This window comes from Ambystoma mexicanum, chromosome 2q (assembly GCF_040938575.1).
Source record: "Ambystoma mexicanum isolate Mex_15411 chromosome 2q, UKY_AmexF1_1, whole genome shotgun sequence".
Lineage (NCBI taxonomy): Eukaryota > Metazoa > Chordata > Amphibia > Caudata > Ambystomatidae > Ambystoma > Ambystoma mexicanum.
This window is the reverse complement of record NC_090924.1, coordinates 480,020,415-480,042,902: the sequence shown is the minus strand read 5'-3', so window position 1 is coordinate 480,042,902 and position 22,488 is coordinate 480,020,415. Positions and strand designations below refer to the sequence as shown.

The window sequence follows — 22,488 nt, the reverse complement described above, 5'->3', positions numbered from 1 at the left end:
TAAGACATTTGAAGTGCCCAGAACTTACCGTTCGTGCAGTTAACGACGGACAGCAGTCCTCTGAGGTCAAGAGGCCTGCACCCTTATCCAGTGAAGAAACTGGTTACGGCACCCTGCCCCGAGGCAGATGGAGAGCTCGGCGTTCACTTACCTAAGACATCTTACTCTTCGAGTCAGACATACAGTGCACAGAGGTCCAGCCCAAAGAGCCAACCGTGTGTTACACATCACCTTTGAAGATACGGCATTCACCCAGTCAAGACCGGCGCCTCTGCGGGAATCAGGTGAGCGTTACACAAGTAAATGAAATGGGGGTGTCCTAAGGACACTATACCTGTCCGTACTGTTCGTAGTCAGGTTGAAACTATTCCAAGAACACATCAAGTGTCCTGGGATGTTCGTAAATAAACAAAATGGGGATGTCCTGAGGACGCTATGACTGTCCGTATTGTTCATAGACAAGTTGAAACTGTTCTAAGAACAACCGCCTGTTCGTAACTGTTCGTTTCACTTGTGTCACACTTTTAATTAGTTTCAGGACCCGAACACTGTTTGTAGACTATCTACGCACATGCGCACCACACCCATAAGTCCTACCAACACCACGCCTGTCCTTAGCTGTCCGGCACACTTGTGTCGCACTTTTAATTACTTTGAGGACCTGTGCGTAGAACATCAACGCGCATGCGCAAAACAGTTCTCGTGCATTTTGTGTCCTGCGGACACCCGTTCCATTCGCGGACATGTTCGCGACGCCATCATGTGACCACGCCCACGCTACGCGTATGTTCTGATTGTGGACACTGTTTGTGTCCCCGAACAATTTTAAAGTACCTTTACAGGTAATCCACAATATTTAAGAATAATAAATCACCATAGCACATGTCCCAGACAATCATCCTGACTTTCTACCTACTTTTTGGGACTTTTTGAGCCTTTTTTTGGTGTGTGATCTGTCCGCGGACAGCGTGGGTGTCCGCGAAGCGCGCACCAGCACCTCTATAAAAGGCCACACCCCAGAGCTCATTCTCATGGTGTTTCTGGATACCTGACAGAACACTGTACTTTGGCTGCCAATCTTCCTGATTTTTCAGAAACCTGATCGCAACGATGGATCCTCTGCTTCCACCTGGTGCTACATCTGCCTCAGCACCACCCCCACCCCCTCCACCACCACCACCTCCTCAAGGGCCTGAAGAGGGGAACAGGGTGAGGATGTAGAGGAGGATGAAGAGGATGAAGAGGATGAGGTAGTGGAAGTCCCTACTACCAGCACTCGCCTTGACTCTTGGGTGTGGCGGTTATTTACCATTAATGGTAACGTACCCAAGGCGCGTGCGGACAAAGTCACCTGCAGAGAGTGCAAAATGGTGCTCAGTCGTGGGAGGCTTGGTTCGTACAGCTTTGGTACGACAACTATGAAGCGACACCTAAGGTCATTCCATGGTGGGGCCATTCGCAAGGGTGTACCTTGCGAGGAGTGTAGTAGGTTGACTTCCTCTACTACATCCTCCGTTTCCGATCCTGTCACCACAAGGAACACTCCTATGGGACAGCATATTCCTCCAGCTGTCTCACAGGCCATTCGCAGTGCTGATGACCCTTACCTTTCGAGGGTCACAGTTGTGTATTGGTACTGTGACACAGTACTCTGCAGGGGGGAGAGACTTCGTTTCGAGACTACGCTCTCAGAGCATGAGAAGACCTGCCCACTACCTAAGTAAGGCCCACCCTACATTTTCCTCTCTCCACCCGCCCTTTCTTATCCCCGTGGTTGGTGTCCCCCCTTACCCTCCTTTCCCCTCCTCTCCTAGTTGTCGTGTATAAAAAACCCAAAAAAATATAAAACAACAAAAATAAATTTTAAAAAAGGCTCTTTTCAGAGCCGCCTTTCACAGTTTAAAAATAGAAGTGGCAAATAAATGGAGCAGGGCCCTGTGTATCTATTATAAGTCCGCGGACAGTTGGCGGACATCTAAAATTTTGGGGTGCTGCCCTATCATAACCATTGCACTTATCTCTGGGAGGAAGTGGTGGCTCTGAAAAGAGCCTTTTGGTAGTGTTTGTTTGTGTTTGAAAACTTGAAATGGTCAACACCTACTGCAAAATGGATGGCTGTAATTCCAAAAAAGGTTGCAATGCATTTTGTACATTTCTCAGAAAATTCTGATTGCTAGCATAAGTAAGATGGACTCCATCTCTGCGAAAAATGTATGTGCTACGAAACATAATATTTTCATTGTGAAAAGAGGACATGCCAACATCTCTTAGAAAGGCACAAACATCCTTATTGACATTGCGCCTCGCTTTCTCTGTTTGTGGACCAAATGAAGAAGAACGCAGCCACATTTGTCTCTGCGCAATCCGAGAAAAAATTACTTGAGAATTTGGAAACATGTCCATGACCTTCCCAAGTCCTTCTTTCATTGCAAATTGCAAAGAAGTTCCAGACACATGTCCTAAACTATTCCCTCCACAATGAATTATCATTATGTCTGGATGATGCTCTGTCTCCAAAGTAGCACAGAGAGGTAGCAAGTCCAGCCACTTCATTCCATGCACGCCATGCCAGTGCACTTCCACATGTGGGAATCCAAGATCTACAGCTACTCCACAGCTTTCTGCATGCACCTTCAACCAATGTATCCACGAGTCTCCCAAAATCCAGACAATCTGTTTTCTGAAACACACAGCCATAGCTATCTGTTCTTCTCTCAGGAAAAAGACTTTCTGACAAACGCTCTCCTGACACAACACACCACTAAACTTTACTGACCAATCCCTTACTCTGCTCATTCTCATTTGCATGCCTCCCCACCCCAAAATCCCCATATGTAACATGTGATGTTCGCGGACTACCGCCATGTCCGCGGACATATTGTAACATGGACAGTCCTTCTACCATTTCCACTTCACTCTCTGTGCCATTCCCTGATTGGATATAGCTAAACAGTCACACAACCATCCACCAATCAGATCCAAGACCTCTACATCTAACTCCATCATCATAGATCAGCACGTCAAATGTACTGTTAATCACTCTGAGTACAAGTGTCATATCATTGGAAAGCACCTACTACAAGAACTACTGTACAAGTCTCCAAGATGTCTACTTGCAGATGCATGCATAGTACATGTACAATTCTTATAAATGCATATAAACAGATTAACTGTCTTTTAACCTGTATAACCTATAAAATGAACTTACTGTCATTTTTCCCATGTGCTATAATCGACTGTCACTTCCAAACCTATCTGCTATTTAATTTCTTTTTACACACACATTTGCAAAGCATGTTGAACTAACATATTTAAAGTAAAATATAAAGACTGCACATAGTCAAACGAAATTGCATGCACACACTGTGTTCAGATATCAAACAAGAATACTTCTACAGAAACATAAAAATCAATGTCTAAATTAACATCAGTGCTATAAACACACACAATTACTAACTTCTTTCCTTTACAATTGCAGTGACGACCACTCTCCTGAAAAGCAGCAGCAGAATCTGAAGTACAAACAACAACTCAGAAGAAACCTGCTCATTCCACACAAGAAAGTAAGTTAAATACTACCATAATATTTTTACTGTTACTCAAACACACTGTGGGGTTCTGTCCACAAATCCCCATTTGTTAAACAGGGATTTGCAGGCAGAATGGCGCACAAATCCCTGTTTTTCGGCGCACAAATGACATAACTCAGCTCCTAGAATGTTAGTATTGTAGAACAAAGAACTGTTTTAATTCTATACCATTAGATTTACTATTTGTGCTTCTCCTCACCACTAGCTTACTTTCTACTGTCATCTGAACCCCAGTATAGTAACACACAAATTCAAGAATACCCATCCCAACTAGCTGTAGTTGCCCAATGCACAATAACACACCATCACATACATCTTTACCATCATACTTAGACACTAATGCACACTGCACACATACATTGCAGAACAGCCCAACCCATACCTTCTTTATTTTTTTCAACAGACCCCAAAGAATGCCTGCCAAAAAGCAAGTCCGTAGAAAGCAACGCAGAAGTAGAGCAAATGAAAATAGAAGTGTCCAAAATAAGCATCCATCTCTAGCAGAATTTGTACAAGAAGTTCAACCAAAACAGCTAATACAGTCATTTAGCGAAACAAAACAAGCTTCAAGTACAGAAACTTTGCCTCCTCTATCAAAATGTAAAACGAAACAGGAAACGATTAACAAGAATTCAGCTACCACTACTGCTAGAACTGCTGCTATACATCTTGATATAGTGCCAAGTAAGCATACCAAAAAAAGTATTTTAGCAAAAATGTTCCGCCACAGAGTCCTTCAAAATCTTATAAAAACAGGAGAGAAATCATGCACAACCCTTAAAACCTACCGTAGAAAATGAATCTTCGAAGCTTTGATAGACAGTGCAGTCCTTCACAAAAGAAAGTTATTTATTTTAGTGTTAAACAAAATGAAATCACTAACAAAACTAATGACTAAATTACAAAAAAGACTTCTCAATAAATGAAATGTCAACAAAAATAACTTCTTAAATATCTGTGGAGGTGAGTGGAGTCACACCACTGGCACAGAACCATATTTTTATGAAGAAGCATACAAACAAATGCAAACAAATACAATTGCCATACATAGCAGTGGACAAGGTTATGAAAAAGTTAATAATACCATAATGGAACAAGAAATACTGCTTACAAATATTTCCCCAGAAAACTCAGAATGACCTCTCCATTCGACTGAACCAGTACGTCTAGTATACAAATGGCCATGCACATCAATGTGTAATATTCCCAAAAAATCTTTCAAGTCTTTATGCCAATTCCTCAATCAGTATGTGAAAGGCAAAGACAAAATCAAAATGAAACTACTGCAAAATATGGATACCTGTCCAATGCGCAAGTACACAGGACTACAAGGACAATCATTAGACTGCATTTCAGGACCTATTTGCAAAACCACCTTCCATCATATCAAAATGATATCAACACATCATTCAACTATAAGAAATCTAGTCTATAAACTGTACTATGCTAAAAGTCCTGCTTTAGCACTAGCCAATTTAAATAACATTCTTCTCCATGGTACAGCCAAAGACCTACTCGAAGAAATCGACTATATCCAGAAAAAATTTACAACAGACTAGCAACAATTCTACGCATGGCAACCTTCTACTACACACATACAAAAAAGAAATAATGAAATTTAAAAGTACATCTGCTGAAGTACCAAACCATATGTGTGTGTGTTGCCGCAGAACTTTTTATAAAAGTAACACAAAAACTGTAGACCTAACATACAAAATAGAAGACAATGAAGATTCTAAATGGTTTGAATTATCTCTCTACCTTATAGCAGAAAACAAATATGAAATAACTGACCCCTTAATACTTTGCAGTTACTGCACTATAAAACTTGACAACAACCAAACTCCTTCACGTGCTACCACAAATTATTTGGAATTATACCCACTACCAAAACCCCTACAACAACTCAATTTATATGAGAGCATCATAATTCAAACAGTGCACCCCTTTCAAGCAATAATATGCGTTCTACCAAAAACAGCTAAATTACCTGCCTCTGAATTGGTGAAAGGCATTCGTAGCAAAGCAGTGTATTTACCATTAGATCTAAAACAAAATGTGCACACTCTGGGAGTGCAACGTCCAATAGAGCAATCTTAAATTATCTTAGTAAATGGTGTAGCTACAAAAGACAAAAGAAATTGTCAACAACTGTTAGACTTAAATAAACTTAGACAAGCCTTGCAATATCTAAAAGACAATAATGAATACTACAAAGAAATGAATATTGAAGAAAACTTGAAGGAAACCACTGAAATAATTCAAGAGTCACCAGAAACTGGTCAATTTGAGCTTCTAGATCCTGCTACAGTATCCAATATTTTAGACCATTATACAATTCATCCACTACACTCTAATGACACCATAGATGATGCACTAGAAACGTACCAAATGCGACAAACCAAAGGATCACCAAACAGCATTTGGGAAAAAAATATAGAAGCACATGCTTTTCCTCTACTCTTTCCTACTGGCAAAGGAGAAAGGTACGATGATAGACCCATTCAAATAACAGCATCAGAATACCGCTCGTTACGGATGTATTCTGAAGATCCCAGATTTAGACAAAATGTGGCATACATATTCCACCTACTCTTTGAAAGTTATCTAGCAACTCTATGTTACGGAGTTGCACACACATTAAAATCAGGAAGCCACATTCAAAATATGTCAGCTACGCAATTATTACAAAAAGTGCAAGAAAAAGATGAGGTTTTTCAATCAAGTATTACAAATCTATTAGCAAACATGCGTGGTACTAAAGAGTACTGGTTCCGACATCATGGAGATGTACCTTGTATGATAAGAAACCTTGGCCCACCCACTTGGTTTGTTACATTAAGTTGTGCTGAATATGCATAGGACGATTTACATGATTTCCTATGCATATCAAACAAAAACAAAACAAACATATATATACTAACACCTGGAGAACTTTGTTCTCTAAATCCTGTTAATGTTTCAAGATATTTTCATCATCGCTTCATTGCTATGCTACACTTTATTTGTAATAAAACTGTTCCTCCCCTCGGAGAAGTGCAATACTTCTTTTGGAGAAAAGACTACCAAGCCAGAGGAGCACCACATATCCACATGCTTTTATGGATTAAAGATGCTCCTAAATTTGGTCGAGACAATGATGCCACTGTGTTACAGTTTATGGAAAAATATGTCACTTGTGAAATTTCATCTGAATCAACAAATAGTGATCTTCATGCACAAATTTTACAATTTCAAAGACACAAATGTGGCAAATATTGTCATCGCAAATACAAAAACAAAGGAATACTACACCAAATGCCGCTTTGGTTTCCCTAGACCAGTTACAAAAACAGGTCAAGTGAACAACTTCATGTCTTCAGTTAGACGTAGTGTTAAAGGTAAATCACCTAAAAATACATATTACATAAAAAGAACAGAAGAAGAAAAATATATCAATGATTACAATGCAATCATTGCCCTCTTATGGAATGCAAACATAGATGTTCAGTACATTGCACACAAGTCCATTGCAGTTGCACGATATGTTACAGCATACTTAACCAAAGCAGAAAAAGCAGAGCTTCAAGACCTCTGGAATGACCTGTCATCAGACAAAACACTGTCTCAGAAATTGTACAGCTTGGGCATAAAAATGCTCTCCCATAGAGAATGTGGCTCCTATGAAGCAGTAGATCATTTAACCGGTACTGCTTTGTATGGAAAATCTGAAAATATAGTATGGCTAAGTCTTGGTCCTGCTAAATCTAGAAAAAGAGTTCTCAAATCATACGATGAGATCGAAACAATAGCCAAAAATGATCCCAACAGCCAAGACATTTTGAAAAACAATTTGCTGGACACATACTACCCAAACAGAAGTACCACTTTGGAAACCATGTGTCTATACCACATAGCCCAAAACTTCACATACAAAAATAATATAAAACCCAATGAAAAAAAAGGTGGATACAGAGTGAAAAATTGTGAAGTCACCTTAGAAAAACTCACCAAACCAAGTTTAATTAATCATATCAAATTGTCATTAAAGACAACTCTTTAAACCATGGAGAAAAGAAGAAGAAATACTAGATAACTATGACTCCTACGAAGATGCTTTCAAAGCAAATGAAAGCACTATAACCGGTGTAAACTTTACACACTACAAAACAATGTTGCACAATGAACAGCAACACGAAGAAGAACTCCAGGCCCAACTAGATAAGGACACTCCTGACAGTAGTCAACCTTCTGTAACAGGAAGCCACTAATAGCAAATGAGGCAGAATTAGCTATGACAGAAGTAAAAAACACCATCTGTCAGTATGAAGATAAAGAAGACTTAACTATACTATAATCAAAACTAAACAATGAGCAGCGTAGCATTTTTCAAGAAGTAACAAAAGAAATTGCACATGGTGTACAACATGAAAACAAAGAATGCACCTGCCAAAATTACAAACCTATACTACTGTACGTCAGTGGTGAAGCTGGTTCAGGCAAAACATTCTTAATCAAAATCATCAGCATGTCCTTCAACAATTGACAAACAACAAACTGTCGGCTGTTGTCACTGTCCCCACAGGTTTAGCTGCCTACAATATTTACTACTCCTGCCAGTAGAACACCAAAACAAATAAGACTATTACAAACTTTCTACAGAAGCTGCAATGGAACTACGCAGAGTGTTGAAACAAATGAAAATGCTACTAATAGGTGAAGTGAGCATGGTCTCCAACCTAATGTTGGCTTTGATTCACCTCAGATTACAAGACGTACTCAAAACAAACTACAAAGAGCTCTTTGGAGGAAAACACATTATTGTTTTCGGAGATCTTCTTCAATTGACACCAGTGAAAGGTGAACCTATTTTTAAAACCTTAGGACACAAACTCTGCCATAAAACTGTTGGCAGCATAGGAAATGTCAACCTTTGGCAACATTTGCAATACAGAGAATTGACAGAAAACATGCAGCAATCTGCAGATGTCACTTATGCCAACATCTTAAAAAGTATTAGAGTTGGTATACTATCTCAAGGACCACAAGCAATATTGAAAACCCAGCACATTCATGCACTTTATGGCGATAATGCATGTGCTACTGATTTTATGGAAAAATTAGCGTACAGACATGTTGATTGTATGGCCTTAATGCCAACTCTTGCAAGCTGTTTCAAATTCAATGAAACAAAGTTAAATAAAGAAATGCAACCAATAATGGAAATTAGCGTCACAGACAAACTAGACGTTCATGGTATGACACTACCCATGTGTGAGCAAGCCACAACAAGACTAAATAGTTTAGAAAATTCAATCTCCAACACAGCTGGGTTGGAAAAAATATTAAAATTATCCTTAAATTGTAGAGTAATGCTTAAACGTAACCTTGACGTGGATCAAGGACTAGTTAATGGAGCACTGGGTACAGTTGTTGGCTTTCAAACATACCCACGTGACAACAACATTCAGTTTGTCAATATTCTCTTTGACACACTTTCAGAAGTGAAAAGGATAGGACGCTCAACAGCTCGATTCCTTCTCTTCAAAAACATGTATGTACGTAGAGAACAATTTTCTGTAACGTTTGCATACGCAGTCACCATTCATAAATCACAAGGTCTTACCCTAGAGAAAGCATTGATAGATTTGGTAACACAGTCTTTAAAGAAGGCATGAGCTACATAGCACTATCACGCTTACACTTGACGGTCTATTTCTAATGAACTTTGATGCAAGTAAAGTAAACGCTGATATTCCTTGCATTTTAGAATACAATAGACTTCGTTCACTATACACCCCCATCTAAAAACATATCCTGTTCCACAAAAAGTAAAACGTTGTAAAAGAAAACTAATTCAAACAGAAAAGCAACAGGATGTCACTGCAAATCCTGCAAAGAGAGTAAAAGAAGCTAATACTTCATCAATTACCACAACCAAAGAAGAACCTATTACTCAAAGTAACTTGGATACTTCTTCAAAGAAATAACACACATTCCGAAAAAATGACTTGGACACAGACTTATCTGGTCCATTTAAATTTTCAAATATAAAAGGTGTAAGTTGCTACGCAAATGTAGCAATGAATATTCTATTTCAATTGCCACCAATTGTTGACAACATTTACTTACACAGTACAGACCAATTGTGTTTGCAAATGTTAGTACTTCATAGAAAAGCAACAAACAATCCTGACAACACGTATAGTGTTCATGGAATAAGACAAGAATTGGACTACTGTGCTGGAATGGTGAAATTCACTATAAACTCACAGGAAGATCCACAACAATTTCTAATGTACTTACTAGAGGTACTGGAAAACAAAAACATACCTATAAATAAAATCTTCCAGATTTCATACATGTGGAAACATACATGGACTCTCTGTAACAATGTGACACAGGAACAAATCCCCAATGAGCGCTTTGTGTATGTATCCATACCTAATTGTGAATCCGTTCCATTTCAGCAACTTGTACAAAATGCAAACCATGTTAGATTATGTACTACCTGCAATTTCGGATAATCGCTCCACCTTACTAATACAAACACATAGTAAATACATAATACTAATGCTTCTACGTTACAATGCAGATGGTACCAAAAACAACTGCAAGCTGACTGGATTCACACATGGTCAAGTATCACTTAGTAAGAAAACCTTCACAACAATAGGTATAATCTACCACACAGGAGCCACAACCAATGCAGGTCACTAGACTGCATATATGAAAATAAAATGTGGATGGTTTCAATGTAATGATAGTACCATTACTCTAAAGCAGAGATTACCAGCAAATCTTACAAATGCTTATTTAATCTTCTTAAAACCAAAATGTATTAACTAATCTGTACTTAAACATTAACAAAACTTCAATTAAAAAAACTATAAACTGTTAGAATATGCCAACAAGTATCTAACTGCCCCAAGATTCTACAACAACTAAACAGATAAATGAATACACTAAATTATATAAAAAAATAAACAGTTAGAATATGCCAACGGGTATCTAACTGCACCAAGATTTTGCAATAACCAAACAGATAAATCAATACCACTACATTATAACAAAACATAGACAGTTAGACTACGCCAACTGGTATCTAACTGCCCCAAGATTTTGCAATAACTAAACAGATAAATGAATACAACAAAACTATATCAAAAAATAAACAGTTAGAATACGCCAACTGGTATCTAACTGCCCCAAGATTTTGCAATAACCAAACAGATAAATCAATACCACTACATTATAACACAAAATAGACAGTTCGAATATGCCAACTGCTCCAAAAATCTGCAACAAGCCAACAGATAGAACATTAGCCAGAAACAAGAAGTGAACACTAAAAACAAACAAACAAATAGACTGTAGCATAACAAAAAAAGTTTTTTTTTAATCCAACATGGATTTTTTTTTCCCACAGACCCAATGATTTTAGCAACAAACACAGGAACAGAGCAAATTGCACAGTACACTGGTTTGTAATCTATTAAATATGAGGGTGAAAATAAATGAAAGATGTCTATTATTCAATGTTATAAGTCATTACAAACTACCAATACTAACATGATCTTTTCTTTTATCACAGAAATTGACAAAGAATATATGTACTCCAGTTACTAAACCAAACAGTAAGTATATTATAATAAGTACAACCACCGCAGCATATCACACCCATAGTGGTTTATAACTTTGGTGCTTATAAATTTGGTCTTGGCCATGCACCCAAGTCACTAGGCCCTGGCCACAACCACTGCAGCATATCACACCCATAGTGGCTTATAACTTCGGTGCTTATAAATGTGGTCTTGGCCATGCACCCAAAACTCTAGGCCCTGGCCACAACCACTACAACATATCACTTCCATAGTGGCTTATAACTTCGGTGCTTATAAATTTGGTCTTGGGTACATGGCCTTCGACCATGCACCCAGACTATAGGCCCTGCCCACAACCACCACAGCATATCACACCCATACTAGTTTATAACTTTGTTGCTTATAAATTTGGTCTTGGGTGCCGAAGTTATAGGGCACTATGGGTGTGATAGGCCTAGAGTCTTGGGTGCATGGCCTCCGGCCTACGGTCATGCACCCAACACTCTAGGCTCTGGCCACAACCACCGCAGCATATCACACCCATAGATCACACCCATAGAATCAAACATTTTAACTATGCCATATGGGCACTTTTTATGTCCGTAAACAATATGAGTGTTCTTACAACAGTTTCAACTTGCCTACAAACAGTACAAACAGGTATAGTATCCTTAGGTCATTTCCATTTCGTTTATTAATGAACACTTCAGGACACCGCATGTGTTCTTAGAACAGTTTCAACTTTCTTACGAACAATATGGACAGGCATAGTGTCCTCAGGACACCCCTATTTTGTTTATTTACGAAAATCCCAGGACACTTGATATGTTCTTTGAAGACTATAGGCCCTGCCCACAACCACCACAGCATATCACACCCATTCTAGCTTATAACTTCGGCACACAAGACCAAATTTATAAGCAACAAAGTGTCCATATGGCATAGTTAAAATGTTTGATTCTATGGGTGTGATTTATGGGTGTGATATGCTGCGATGGTTGTGGCCAGGGCCTAGAGTCTTGGGTGCATGGCCTACGGCCATGCACCCAAGACTCTAGGCCCTGGCCACAACCACCGCAGCATATCACACCCATAGTGGCTTATAACTTTGGCACCCAAGACCAAATTTATAAGCAACAAAGTTATAAGCTAGAATGGGTGTGATATGCTGTGGTGGTTGTGGCCAGGGCCTAGAGTCTTGGGTGCATGGCCCTTGGCCATAGGCCTACGGCCATGCACCCAAGACTCTAGACCCTGGCCACAACCATCGCAGCATATCACACCCATAAATCACACCCATAGAATCAAACATTTTAACTGTGCCATATGGACACTTTTGATGTCCGCGGACAATATGAGTGTTCTTAGAACAGTTTCAACTTGCCCACGAATAGTACGGACAGGTATAGTGTCCCCAGGACACCCCCATTTCGTTTAATTACAAACATTTCAGGACACCGCGTGTGTTCTTAGAACAGTTTCAACTTGCCTACGAACAATACGTACAGGCATAGCGTCCTCAGGACACCCCCATTTTGTTCATTTACGAACATCCCAGAACACTTGATGTGTTCTTAGAACAATTTCAACTTGCCTATGAACAATACGGACAGGCATAGCGTCCTCAGGACACCCCCATTTTGTTTATTTACGAACATCCCAGGACACTTGATGTGTTCTTAGAACAGTTTCAACTTGCCTACGAACAATACGGACAGGCATAGCGTCCTCAGGACACGCCCATTTTGTTTATTTATGAACATCCTAGGACACTTGATGTATTCTTAGAACAGTTTCGACTTGCATGCGAACTATACAAACAGGTACCGTGTCCTAAGGGCACCCCATTTTCATTAACTACAGACATTAAGGACGGCGCTGCTGTCCGCGATCAGAACGAACACAATAGGGGTACCTGCCACCTAAATAAATACTACATTTGACCTATCTCTTACTCCCCCACCCTCCCCAGTCTTACACGCCAACACACTTGACTAAATAGTATTTTTCCACCAAGTTTCACCGCGGATGTTCGCGGATACAGATGGCGGGCATTCAGAAAAAATCTGACGCACTTGACGCTCACCGCCATCCAATCAGCAGACACGCTGCATGTCTGTGGACATGTCGCAAGCCGATTAGCCAATCAGGACACTGTCCGCAGAGTGAACAGGGAAGTGTGTCCGCGAAGTGGACATAGATATCACTCATTTTTTATGACCTACTTTTTGGTCGTTTTTTAAAAAACTACTGGATGGATTTTCACCAAATTTACAAAAGCACGCTTTCGTGACCAAGCCGCTGCTCCTGCCGCAAATTTGATGAAAATCCGTCCAGCGGTTTGGGCTGTAGGCGTGAGCAAAGTTTTTTCCCCATTCAGTCTATGGGAAAAAAAGAAGTTTTGGAACCCCCCTATAACTTTGCCCCCCCTGGAACAAACCTCACTAAACTGGTGAGGATCCGTCCAGGAAGAGCGAAGTTATAAGCCGCCCAAAAAGTGCTCTTCCTATGGAAACAGCAACTTAACCATAACTACACAGCCAATACCGTGGCTGTGTAATATATATTTATATATATATATATATAAAACATCTTTTTAATGTTGATATTCTGACTGTCAGTGAAGAAAAACACCTGTCCTAGATATGTCAGTGCGTGAAAACAAGTCGCCAGATATGTGGCTGTGACGGTAAGGTAAAAACAGGCCTTATTTGCACATATCGCCTGTGTTTGCTGCCTGCCACATTGTTGCTCTCGTATTCACTGCAATGCAGTATTCAGTTGTATGAGGTGACTATCGACATATTATGAGGTGAAATACATCATACAGGTCACTCCAATTTTTATCTGCATCCAACGAAGGATGATGTGCACATTTTACTTTAGCTTAAAAATGTTTTTCATATAGTGCAGGAAAGCACAATGTCTTCCCTTCACTGCAGGAAACAGCATTTTGCATGGCGACAACTAAGGGAGGTGAGAAGATAGGCATGTGTGATGGCCACCTTCTCACTCCCTTTGCAATGTAATGTAGAGATGGCTCGATAATAACACTTACCTCCACTTCAGAACATTGCACAGGAGCATCATGATTCACTAATGTATAAAATCCATGTCCATTCTCAAAATCAGGAGGGATTTGAAAAGTTTCAAAAGAGGCATGTAGATTTTCAGAAAATGGTGTCCTTCTCTCTGAACCAATGCTTGTCAGTCTTTGTCGTGGCCAATACTTTTGTTTCTATTCTTGCAGAGAATATAAAGACCAGCATGTACCTGATTCCTAACAAACTTGGCATGGAACATGGATCCCGAGATGCAGTGCCAAACAAAGGAAAAAAGGGATTGCAAGTACCACAATGCTCCCGGGCCCAATGGACAAGACCCAGCCTGGATCAAGAGGAAAGGACACATTTCTGAAATCGGAATGGACTGGTCTTTCCCCTTCCTAATCTTAATGGAACACCAAACTCCCACCCAACCAACCTCTGATGGATTAGAGGGAAGTCGTGGAGCAACAAGAAGAAAACTGGAACAGGCAAGGGACTATATGGGGGCAGACGAGATCCAGGAGAACTCCCCAAACCCTGTTTGAGCAGAGACTCACCATGGACAGGAGAAAATTAGAGAGCAAATGAGCCTTCTGACCACCTGGCTGGCCACAGGAAAATGGAGAATGAGAAGGGGGTGGAGCTAGATGGCTTTTTGAAGACTTCCATGTAAAGTTATGTCCCCCAAGGGTATCGATCAGATAGTGTTTGGAGCAGAGGAGCAGCTGATGCAGAGAACAAATGGGAGCTGCGGAGAACTCTTATGCAGGATGGGGTGGGCTATAAAAAGCCAGCAGTTTCAGTTTAGACTGAAAGATTTATGGGTGAGGTTGAAAGAGGATGCAGTGGACCACAAGACCAATGATGACAGTATAGAAGGTGGAGGAGTTGAAGGAGACAATTGCAGTGCTTTGTGAGAGTGAAGGTATGGTGTTGAGTGTTGAGACTAATGGGCTGGTACCAATCTGGCTGTGAGTGAGTGAGAGAGGAAGAGGGAGGCTGAGAGGAGGTTTGAGAGAGGCTAGATGTGTAAGAGAGAGGTAAAGAGAGATGCATAAGGGTAGAGTTGAGTAGACACAGGAGTAGTGTTGGGAACAGGGACTTTTGGAGGAGGAAGAGACCAGAAGAGGAGTCGGCGGGTGGAGAAAGAGAGAGAGTGAGGGGAGGAGGAGAGGTAGAGCAGGAAACTGAGCATAGGGAGAGTGGAGAGATCAGTTGGAAGGTGGAGACAGTTGAAGAGGGAGAGCGAGGTAAGACCAAGGGACGGAGTGTGGTGAGAGAGAGAGAGAGAAAGAACGAGAGAGAGAGGCAGGTAAGTGTGGAGAGGGCAAAAAAACGGGCATCAGGAAAACAGCGCTGTGAGAACCAGACTACCTCCTTAGGTCCCGTGGGATGTCCTGGAGGGAGTAAGATAGCTAAGGCTGCAGCTTTGTTAGGGCAAGGGAGAGAATTAGACAGTAGGAGTACCCTGATTGTAGCAAACCAACCTTGGAACAGGTCATACTGGAATAGGGAACCTGGGTTATGGAGGTAGCAGCCCCCTTCAAGTTTGAGCGGAATTGTGCAGACTGAACTCCAATTTTCTCTTTTTATAGATATGTTTATAATAAAAGTCTAGACTTATTGGTTTTGGGATTCATTGAACACATTTTCACAGTGGTGGAATGGTGGAATGTGACTCACATGTTATCAATGGGGTTGCAGTGTTGTGTGGTGGCTCGGGCATAGTCTTTTGGTTTCCAGAGAACTGGGTCCAGTGAGACCATTTTTACCAGATGCAAGTGCAAGGATATATGGACCAATTATACCGTCTCATCTTTGGATGCCTAGGTGGGTTTATGGGCTTTCTAAGGTAAATACAGTCTTTTCGGTTCATTTTTGCGTGCCCATTTCAATGATATGCTTTAAAACAGAAATAGAGCCTGAACTAACATTTAGCCACTTTTGACACGTGTGCTCATAGCAACACTTGTATGGTGCGTATTGTATTGCACGTGCCCCTGCATCTCCTAACTCTGCCATTGTGTTTTTAGATCTTGATGAGGGGGCAGCTTCCATTTCCCTGCTGGACTCTCTGCGGAGCTCTGTTGAGGCGTTCTTCCTGGGGCTCTGTGTGAAGTGCCTGCCCTCAGTGCCTGTCTCTGCCATCGACTGCTGCCGCTCCAGGCAAAACCGCACATCTGGCCGGGTGCAGATTCATGCAGGTGAGGACACAAGAAGTAGAGATACCACAAAATGATACATAGCTCCTGCTAACAGCAGTGGAGCTGAACCTCTTGCGCTCTTTGATTGGCTCAAGCAGAAATTCTACCCTTTCCACTGATAAGCAGTGCGTGACCAATCTATTTCATGCTAAAGGGCGGTCTTGGAAGTCTACCATCACATTTATTTTTAAAAAACGAAAATGGTTAGAAAAGTCATGACTTCAGGAAATCAATAACAGATTAATAACACCTTATCAGATCACAGGATCACATATTTTTAAAAATGCAGCCAGGAGAATGTGGACTAGAATTATGTAGAGAAACGTGGAGCGGTTCAGTCATGTTTAAAGGGGGATTTGTGGTCAGAATTTGTATTCAGTTGTCACGAAGTTACCATGCGTTTGCACAGGCCCCGGTGTCCTTACTCCCCTCCCATATACTCACACTTCTCGTTGCCTTGTAACACGGTCCTAGCATATTGTGCTACTCTGTTAAATTCATGTGGAGCAAATATTTACTTTTAAAACGTGTAAGAACAGGCAGTGGTACAGACGGAATATCACTACAGAGTGGGTCTCCACTGAATGCACGTGATACAAGGGCAGGGATCCCCATAAACGTAAGGAGATGTATTTATTTAGTTGGAGACTTTTTTGAGGTTTCATAAACTGTCTCCTCTGCATTATATGTAACAGGTATAACTATTACCCAAATACATAGTACTTATTTTAACTACTTTATAAGGGGGAAAGGCACAAAGGACCCTGCCAGAATTTGAACATACCACATGCAAGGTCCTCAAAGATATCTGGAGTACTGCATATATGGAAACCAGGACCAATGGGACGAACCCTCTCAATTGGTCTGTCCTCCGAAATACCTTAGTTGTTCCTCTCTGTATTGGCACTCTTTTTTGTACAGCACACCGCTGCTTGCTAGCTACTTTTAATAAGTCCTGTAAATATGCATACATAGGCAAATACTTACTTTCAACCGAACAACAATAATTTGAATCCAAATTGACTGCTCGCTGTAAAAATTTGATAGCTAGTAATGCAGACAAATGAGTACCCTTCCTGCCCGGCCATCTATCGCCATATCTCCACAACCCCCTTCTTGGGCAAACTTTTGGAGCAGCTAGTCATCTCCCAACGAATCCACCACACTGAATCGGTTGGAAATCTCTGTGACCACCAGTCTGGCTTTAGAGCAGTCAGAAAACAAGGGGGGGTCCTGGGAGTCCCTCTGTCGGACGTTAGTCCCGATTACGAGAGCCTTACCCAGATTCCTTAGATCACTATGTTTCACAGAGGAGAACTATCCAAAACATATCAGTCTTTGTCCTGCCCTGGGGCAGTCGAGCCCCTAAATGCTAGGCAATTCTCCACTGAACAAGCAGCAAACCCAGACACGTGTTTTGTTCTGGTTGGACCTCATCAGTAGGGTGCACCTGTGCCTCTCTAAGAATAGTGAGCAAGGGGTCTATGTCTGGATTCCCCTAGTAACTTAGGGTGAGACCCAAAGTTACTTAAATTATGCAAAGAACAATGGGGATCCTGGGAGTCCCTCACCCAGACGTTCGTCCTGGTTACAAGAGCCTTACCCAGATTCTTTAGCTCACTAGCTTTCACAGAGGAGAAATATCCAAAACATATCAGTCTTTGTCCTGCCCTGAATAGTGAGCAAGGAGTCCAGGTCTGGATTCTGCTAGTAATTTAGGGTGAGATCCAAAGTTACTTAAATTATGCAAAAAACAAGGGGGGGTCCCCCATCGCATCCAGAGGCAAAGAAACTGCTCTCCTTAACACCCATGAAGACTTGTTCTCAAACCTCAACTTCAACTCCCCTTCTGTTCTCATCCTCCTTGATCTATCCTCTGCCTTCAACACAGTCAATCATGCCACCCTCTTAAATCGACTCTGTGATAGCCTGGGCATCACGGACCTGGCACTGGCTTAGTTGACCTCTTTCCTTTCGAAACAAACCCTCCCAGGTTCAAATGGGCCTTTTCTCTCTTCTACCTCACTCTCTACTTGCGGCATCCCTCAGGGCTCGATCCTCTCACGGTAGCTTTTTAACATTTGCCTAGCTGCTCTTGCCCACCTTATTTCCACCTTCTCTCCTCATATCCAGTGTTATGCTGAGGACACTCAGCTCTTCTTTAAGCTTCCCTCCTCTACCACCTCTCCTTCCTCTCTCATTTATGATTGTCTGACTGCTATTCAGGCATGTGTGCAGCTAGCAATCGCTGTCTTAATGCCAGTAAGACCAAGATCCTTCTCATTGTTAACCCCCCCCACTCCTCCCCTCTACATTCTGGCTGCCCTCTTTGGGCCCCCTACCCTCACCCTCTTGCGAGGCAAAAAACCTGGGTGTCATCTTCGACTCCTATCTCTCCTACTCACCTCATATCACTGACCTTGCAAAGAAGGCTCACTTTCAACTGCACCTCCTCAGAGGCATTCTCAGTTTCCTCACCTTCACCCAAAAACACAATGTATCCAGAGCTCTGGTTCTCTCCAGGGTGGACTACTGCAACAGCCTCTTACCTTCCCTGACTAGACTACAGAGTCTGATCCACCCCACACCCCCCCCCTCACACTAGCTGACCCTTCCCCATGGCACTTGTCCTCCTGGCTCCCCTTAGCATTTACCCAGCCCTCTGGGGCACCCCATGGCACCTGCCCCAACAAACTCCCCTTTGCACTTACCCATCACCTGGGGCACGCTCCCCCCGACATCCCCCTTCCACTCCCCTTTCCTTCCTACGCTCTGACTGCCCCGGTCACACTTCCTGGCTGCTGCACTTGCATGATAAGAATGTCACAAGGCCTATTAGGACCGTTTATTGTTTTTACCCTCCTCTGTTCCGCCCCTCCCCCTTAGTCTTGTGGCACCTGGAAATACTTTCTGCTGTATAGGTATGCTCAATAAATAAATAAATACAATAAATGTGCAACATTAAGGTCTCCAGTGGGATATAGTAGTTTTATTTCAAGATAAGAGACTAAAGTCCTAATTATAATCATAGCAGTGCAGTAAAAAGTAGCGGTAACAAAATTACCACCAATTTTATGGCACTACGATACTGCGAGTTTGGAGGGAAAGTGGAGCCAAATACTTCCTGCACTTGGAAGTGGGTATTTCCTTCGCTTTACCTCCAAAAACTAGAGGATTTTATACAGTAAATTCTACAAATCACCTATGGAGTCCTACGGCCTGCTAGCACCACCCTTCTACCACTCGTAATCTGGTAAATTTTCCTCCACAGTGAGTGGTGGAAATGGTACACAAGTATTTCAATAATTCCCTAAGAAATATCGCCAAACCTGCAATGAGGCCTTTAGTCCTGGAGGACAAACATTTTCAGGTTCACAGTGTCCCCACACTATTGATGTGATTTGTACAAATAAAATGAATCCAGGTGGGAAATCATTGCATGTTTCCTCTTAGAAATATAGAATAAGTGAAGAAAGGCTTGCCAGATATGACTGTAAACCGTGTTGTGTGTAGTTCATCAGCTCTGGTGTGTTAAAGCCCTTATACAGAAATTCCTCCTCCTTCTAAAGTGTCAGAGTTAATATAATTGGTGCTGCAACTAGATCAGAGATTACAGGATAGAAGAGCAAACACACAAAGTTTGACACCAGAGTGTGGTACCGAGGGTGAAGTGGTTCACTGACCAAAACTATGCAGCTTTGCTATGTCAGAGGTTCTTTAGCCATGGAGGAACTACAGTGGTGGCCATTAGGGGACGTGTCTCTATACTATATTAAGAAATAGCACTTTGCAAGGGAATTCAGAAGAAAGAGAACTGCACACTTGATTATCGGATGAGGTAGATTGCTAAACTGATAAAGTATATCTTCTCAGACTTGTGAAGCCAAGCCACATTTCCCCCCTGGTTCTTACTTTAAAATGTTTCTTACAGATGTTGAGACATTTACATTGATGTTCATGTTGGTGGATTGTGGGTCAGCTTTGAATTCATTGGACTGGTGCTTTGAGGCCACATTAGTGCTAATTTAGCATAGTAAAATATATGTTTAACATAAACTGCAGCTTTTCTATGCTCATCGTGATTTTCCCAACATCTAAAAACGGATCGAATACACGTCTTGCTGATGTTACAAAGATGACATTGGGTTTAGTTCATCAGAACAAGTTACTGGAAATGTAGATTAGAACCCATCAGGGAAACTTTATTTCAATATAATGTTTGACTCATATTTAGCATCATACTATGAATTCTCTGTTTATCTGTTCACTGGAGAAATCTGTGAGATTTGTTTTTTCAGAGCATCTTCACGAACGTTTCGACAAAGCTGAAGGATGTGAGACACAGGATTTCTAGGAAAATAAGGAACACTTACAATTTGTGACCTAGAAAAGGGCATAAGCATTCTATAATTATGATCTGAGTTTAGGAAGAGATGAGCTTTAGAAGATGTTTTTTGAGACAACTTTGAAGACGTTTTTATGCAGGCATGCGCATCCTCAGCAGGGGAACTGTTTTTTTATTAAATGGAACACATGTTATCCCAAAGCATGCATTGATTATAGAACCTTGATCATTAGAGCTGGGGTCTCACTGTCTCTTGCCATTGATAGTTTTAGAAATGTATATCTTTGGGGGATGTCGGATCCTGTGCAAATAAGATCTTGTTGAGCAGAAAACTGAGTTAAGATCCTTTTTGGCTTTCTTTTTATAACACACCTGGCTATTTGAATTTTATAATGTGTTCGTAGAGGTTTCACACTTATGACATTCCATTTATAAGTCCATAGTAGGTGTCTGCTTCAAAAAACATTTATCCTGGATCATGTAATGTGATTTGTATCAGCTGTCATTTATACTATATTTTAAAAGATGGTTTATAGTGATAGCATTGAATGCCAAAGCGTCGAATGCCTTAGCATCTAAAAAAAAGCAATGAAAAAAAAGCATTGAATGCATTTTTTTTCTTTTTTTAATGGGCCCCCACTAACCCCCTTTTTTACCCCTTAAAACTCATAATGATTAAAATAAAACCTTTACCTATTAAAACAATGCATTTGATGCTTTTTTTTCGATGCATTTATTTTGATGCTTTGACATTCAATGGTTTGTATTCGATGCAATCACTGGATACCAAAAGGATTGATACTGGAAAAAATCTGGAGATGCACGGAACATCATTGAAATGTGTTTGTGCGAATTTAGTTCGCTAAGAATTATTCAACGGTATGCTTTTGATTCACATACTGTGATTGGATTGTCAATAATTTGGTTGACTGAATTTAATATATATAAATATATTTACAAACATGCACACACACATGTACGTACGTACGTACGTACGTACGTACGTACGTACGTACGTACGTACATACATATGTACGTACGTACTTGCGTACATGAAGAATAAGTAATTTGAGCCAAGTCACATATGCCACAGCACAACCTAGAAGTCATTCCTGGAGGTTCACTCTTTCAGAGGTTACCTCTGCAAACCCCAAAGTGTTATCTTACTTACTAAGGTCCAATCTGGTCTTTAGCACCACTACAAGGAGTATTCAATTAGTATACCTTCCCTTTTTTAAATCCCAAAATCATTCAGCCTAGTACTAGTGCTAGACAAGGTCAGGACACTAACGAATTTCTGGCCCAATTTTGATTCCTAATGGAGTAACTAAGGGAGACAGTAATCAGTGGAGTGGACTGCCAAGGTGAAGGTGTCTATGGATGGGGAAGCCCAAAAAAGAATTGTGAGCGAAGCATATGTGACTCCTGCATCATTGCAGAGTGGATCGGTACTTCTTGAAAATCGTTTTGAAGGGCTCTCTTCAATTGAAGAAATTGACTGACCACCATTACCAATGTTAATTTCTCCACTCACAAAGTTTTATTTGGGAAAAAAGTGCTCCTTGTTCAATAAGGATGTCACTGATACTAGCCCCGAAGCTTTCCCAGCAGTGTCATAGCGCACCCTAAGGAGATTTACAAACAATCATCTGATTCTATCTCCATGCTCTCTTGGAATGTTGATGGTTACAGGGGAAAATTATGTAATTGAGAAATAAT

At 41.0% G+C, this 22,488-nt stretch overlaps 1 protein-coding gene across 2 annotated transcripts in view; it reads left to right on the top strand.

The window, feature by feature from the left end:
* Nucleotides 1-22,488, top strand: part of AMZ1 (archaelysin family metallopeptidase 1) — a 486,560-nt gene that overhangs the window by 286,097 nt on the left and 177,975 nt on the right. For both annotated transcript variants that reach the window (XM_069647593.1, XM_069647592.1), the window contains one exon: nt 16,254-16,424. In XM_069647593.1, coding sequence (XP_069503694.1) covers nt 16,254-16,424 — 171 coding nt within the window. The remainder of the gene's footprint in view (nt 1-16,253; nt 16,425-22,488) is intronic.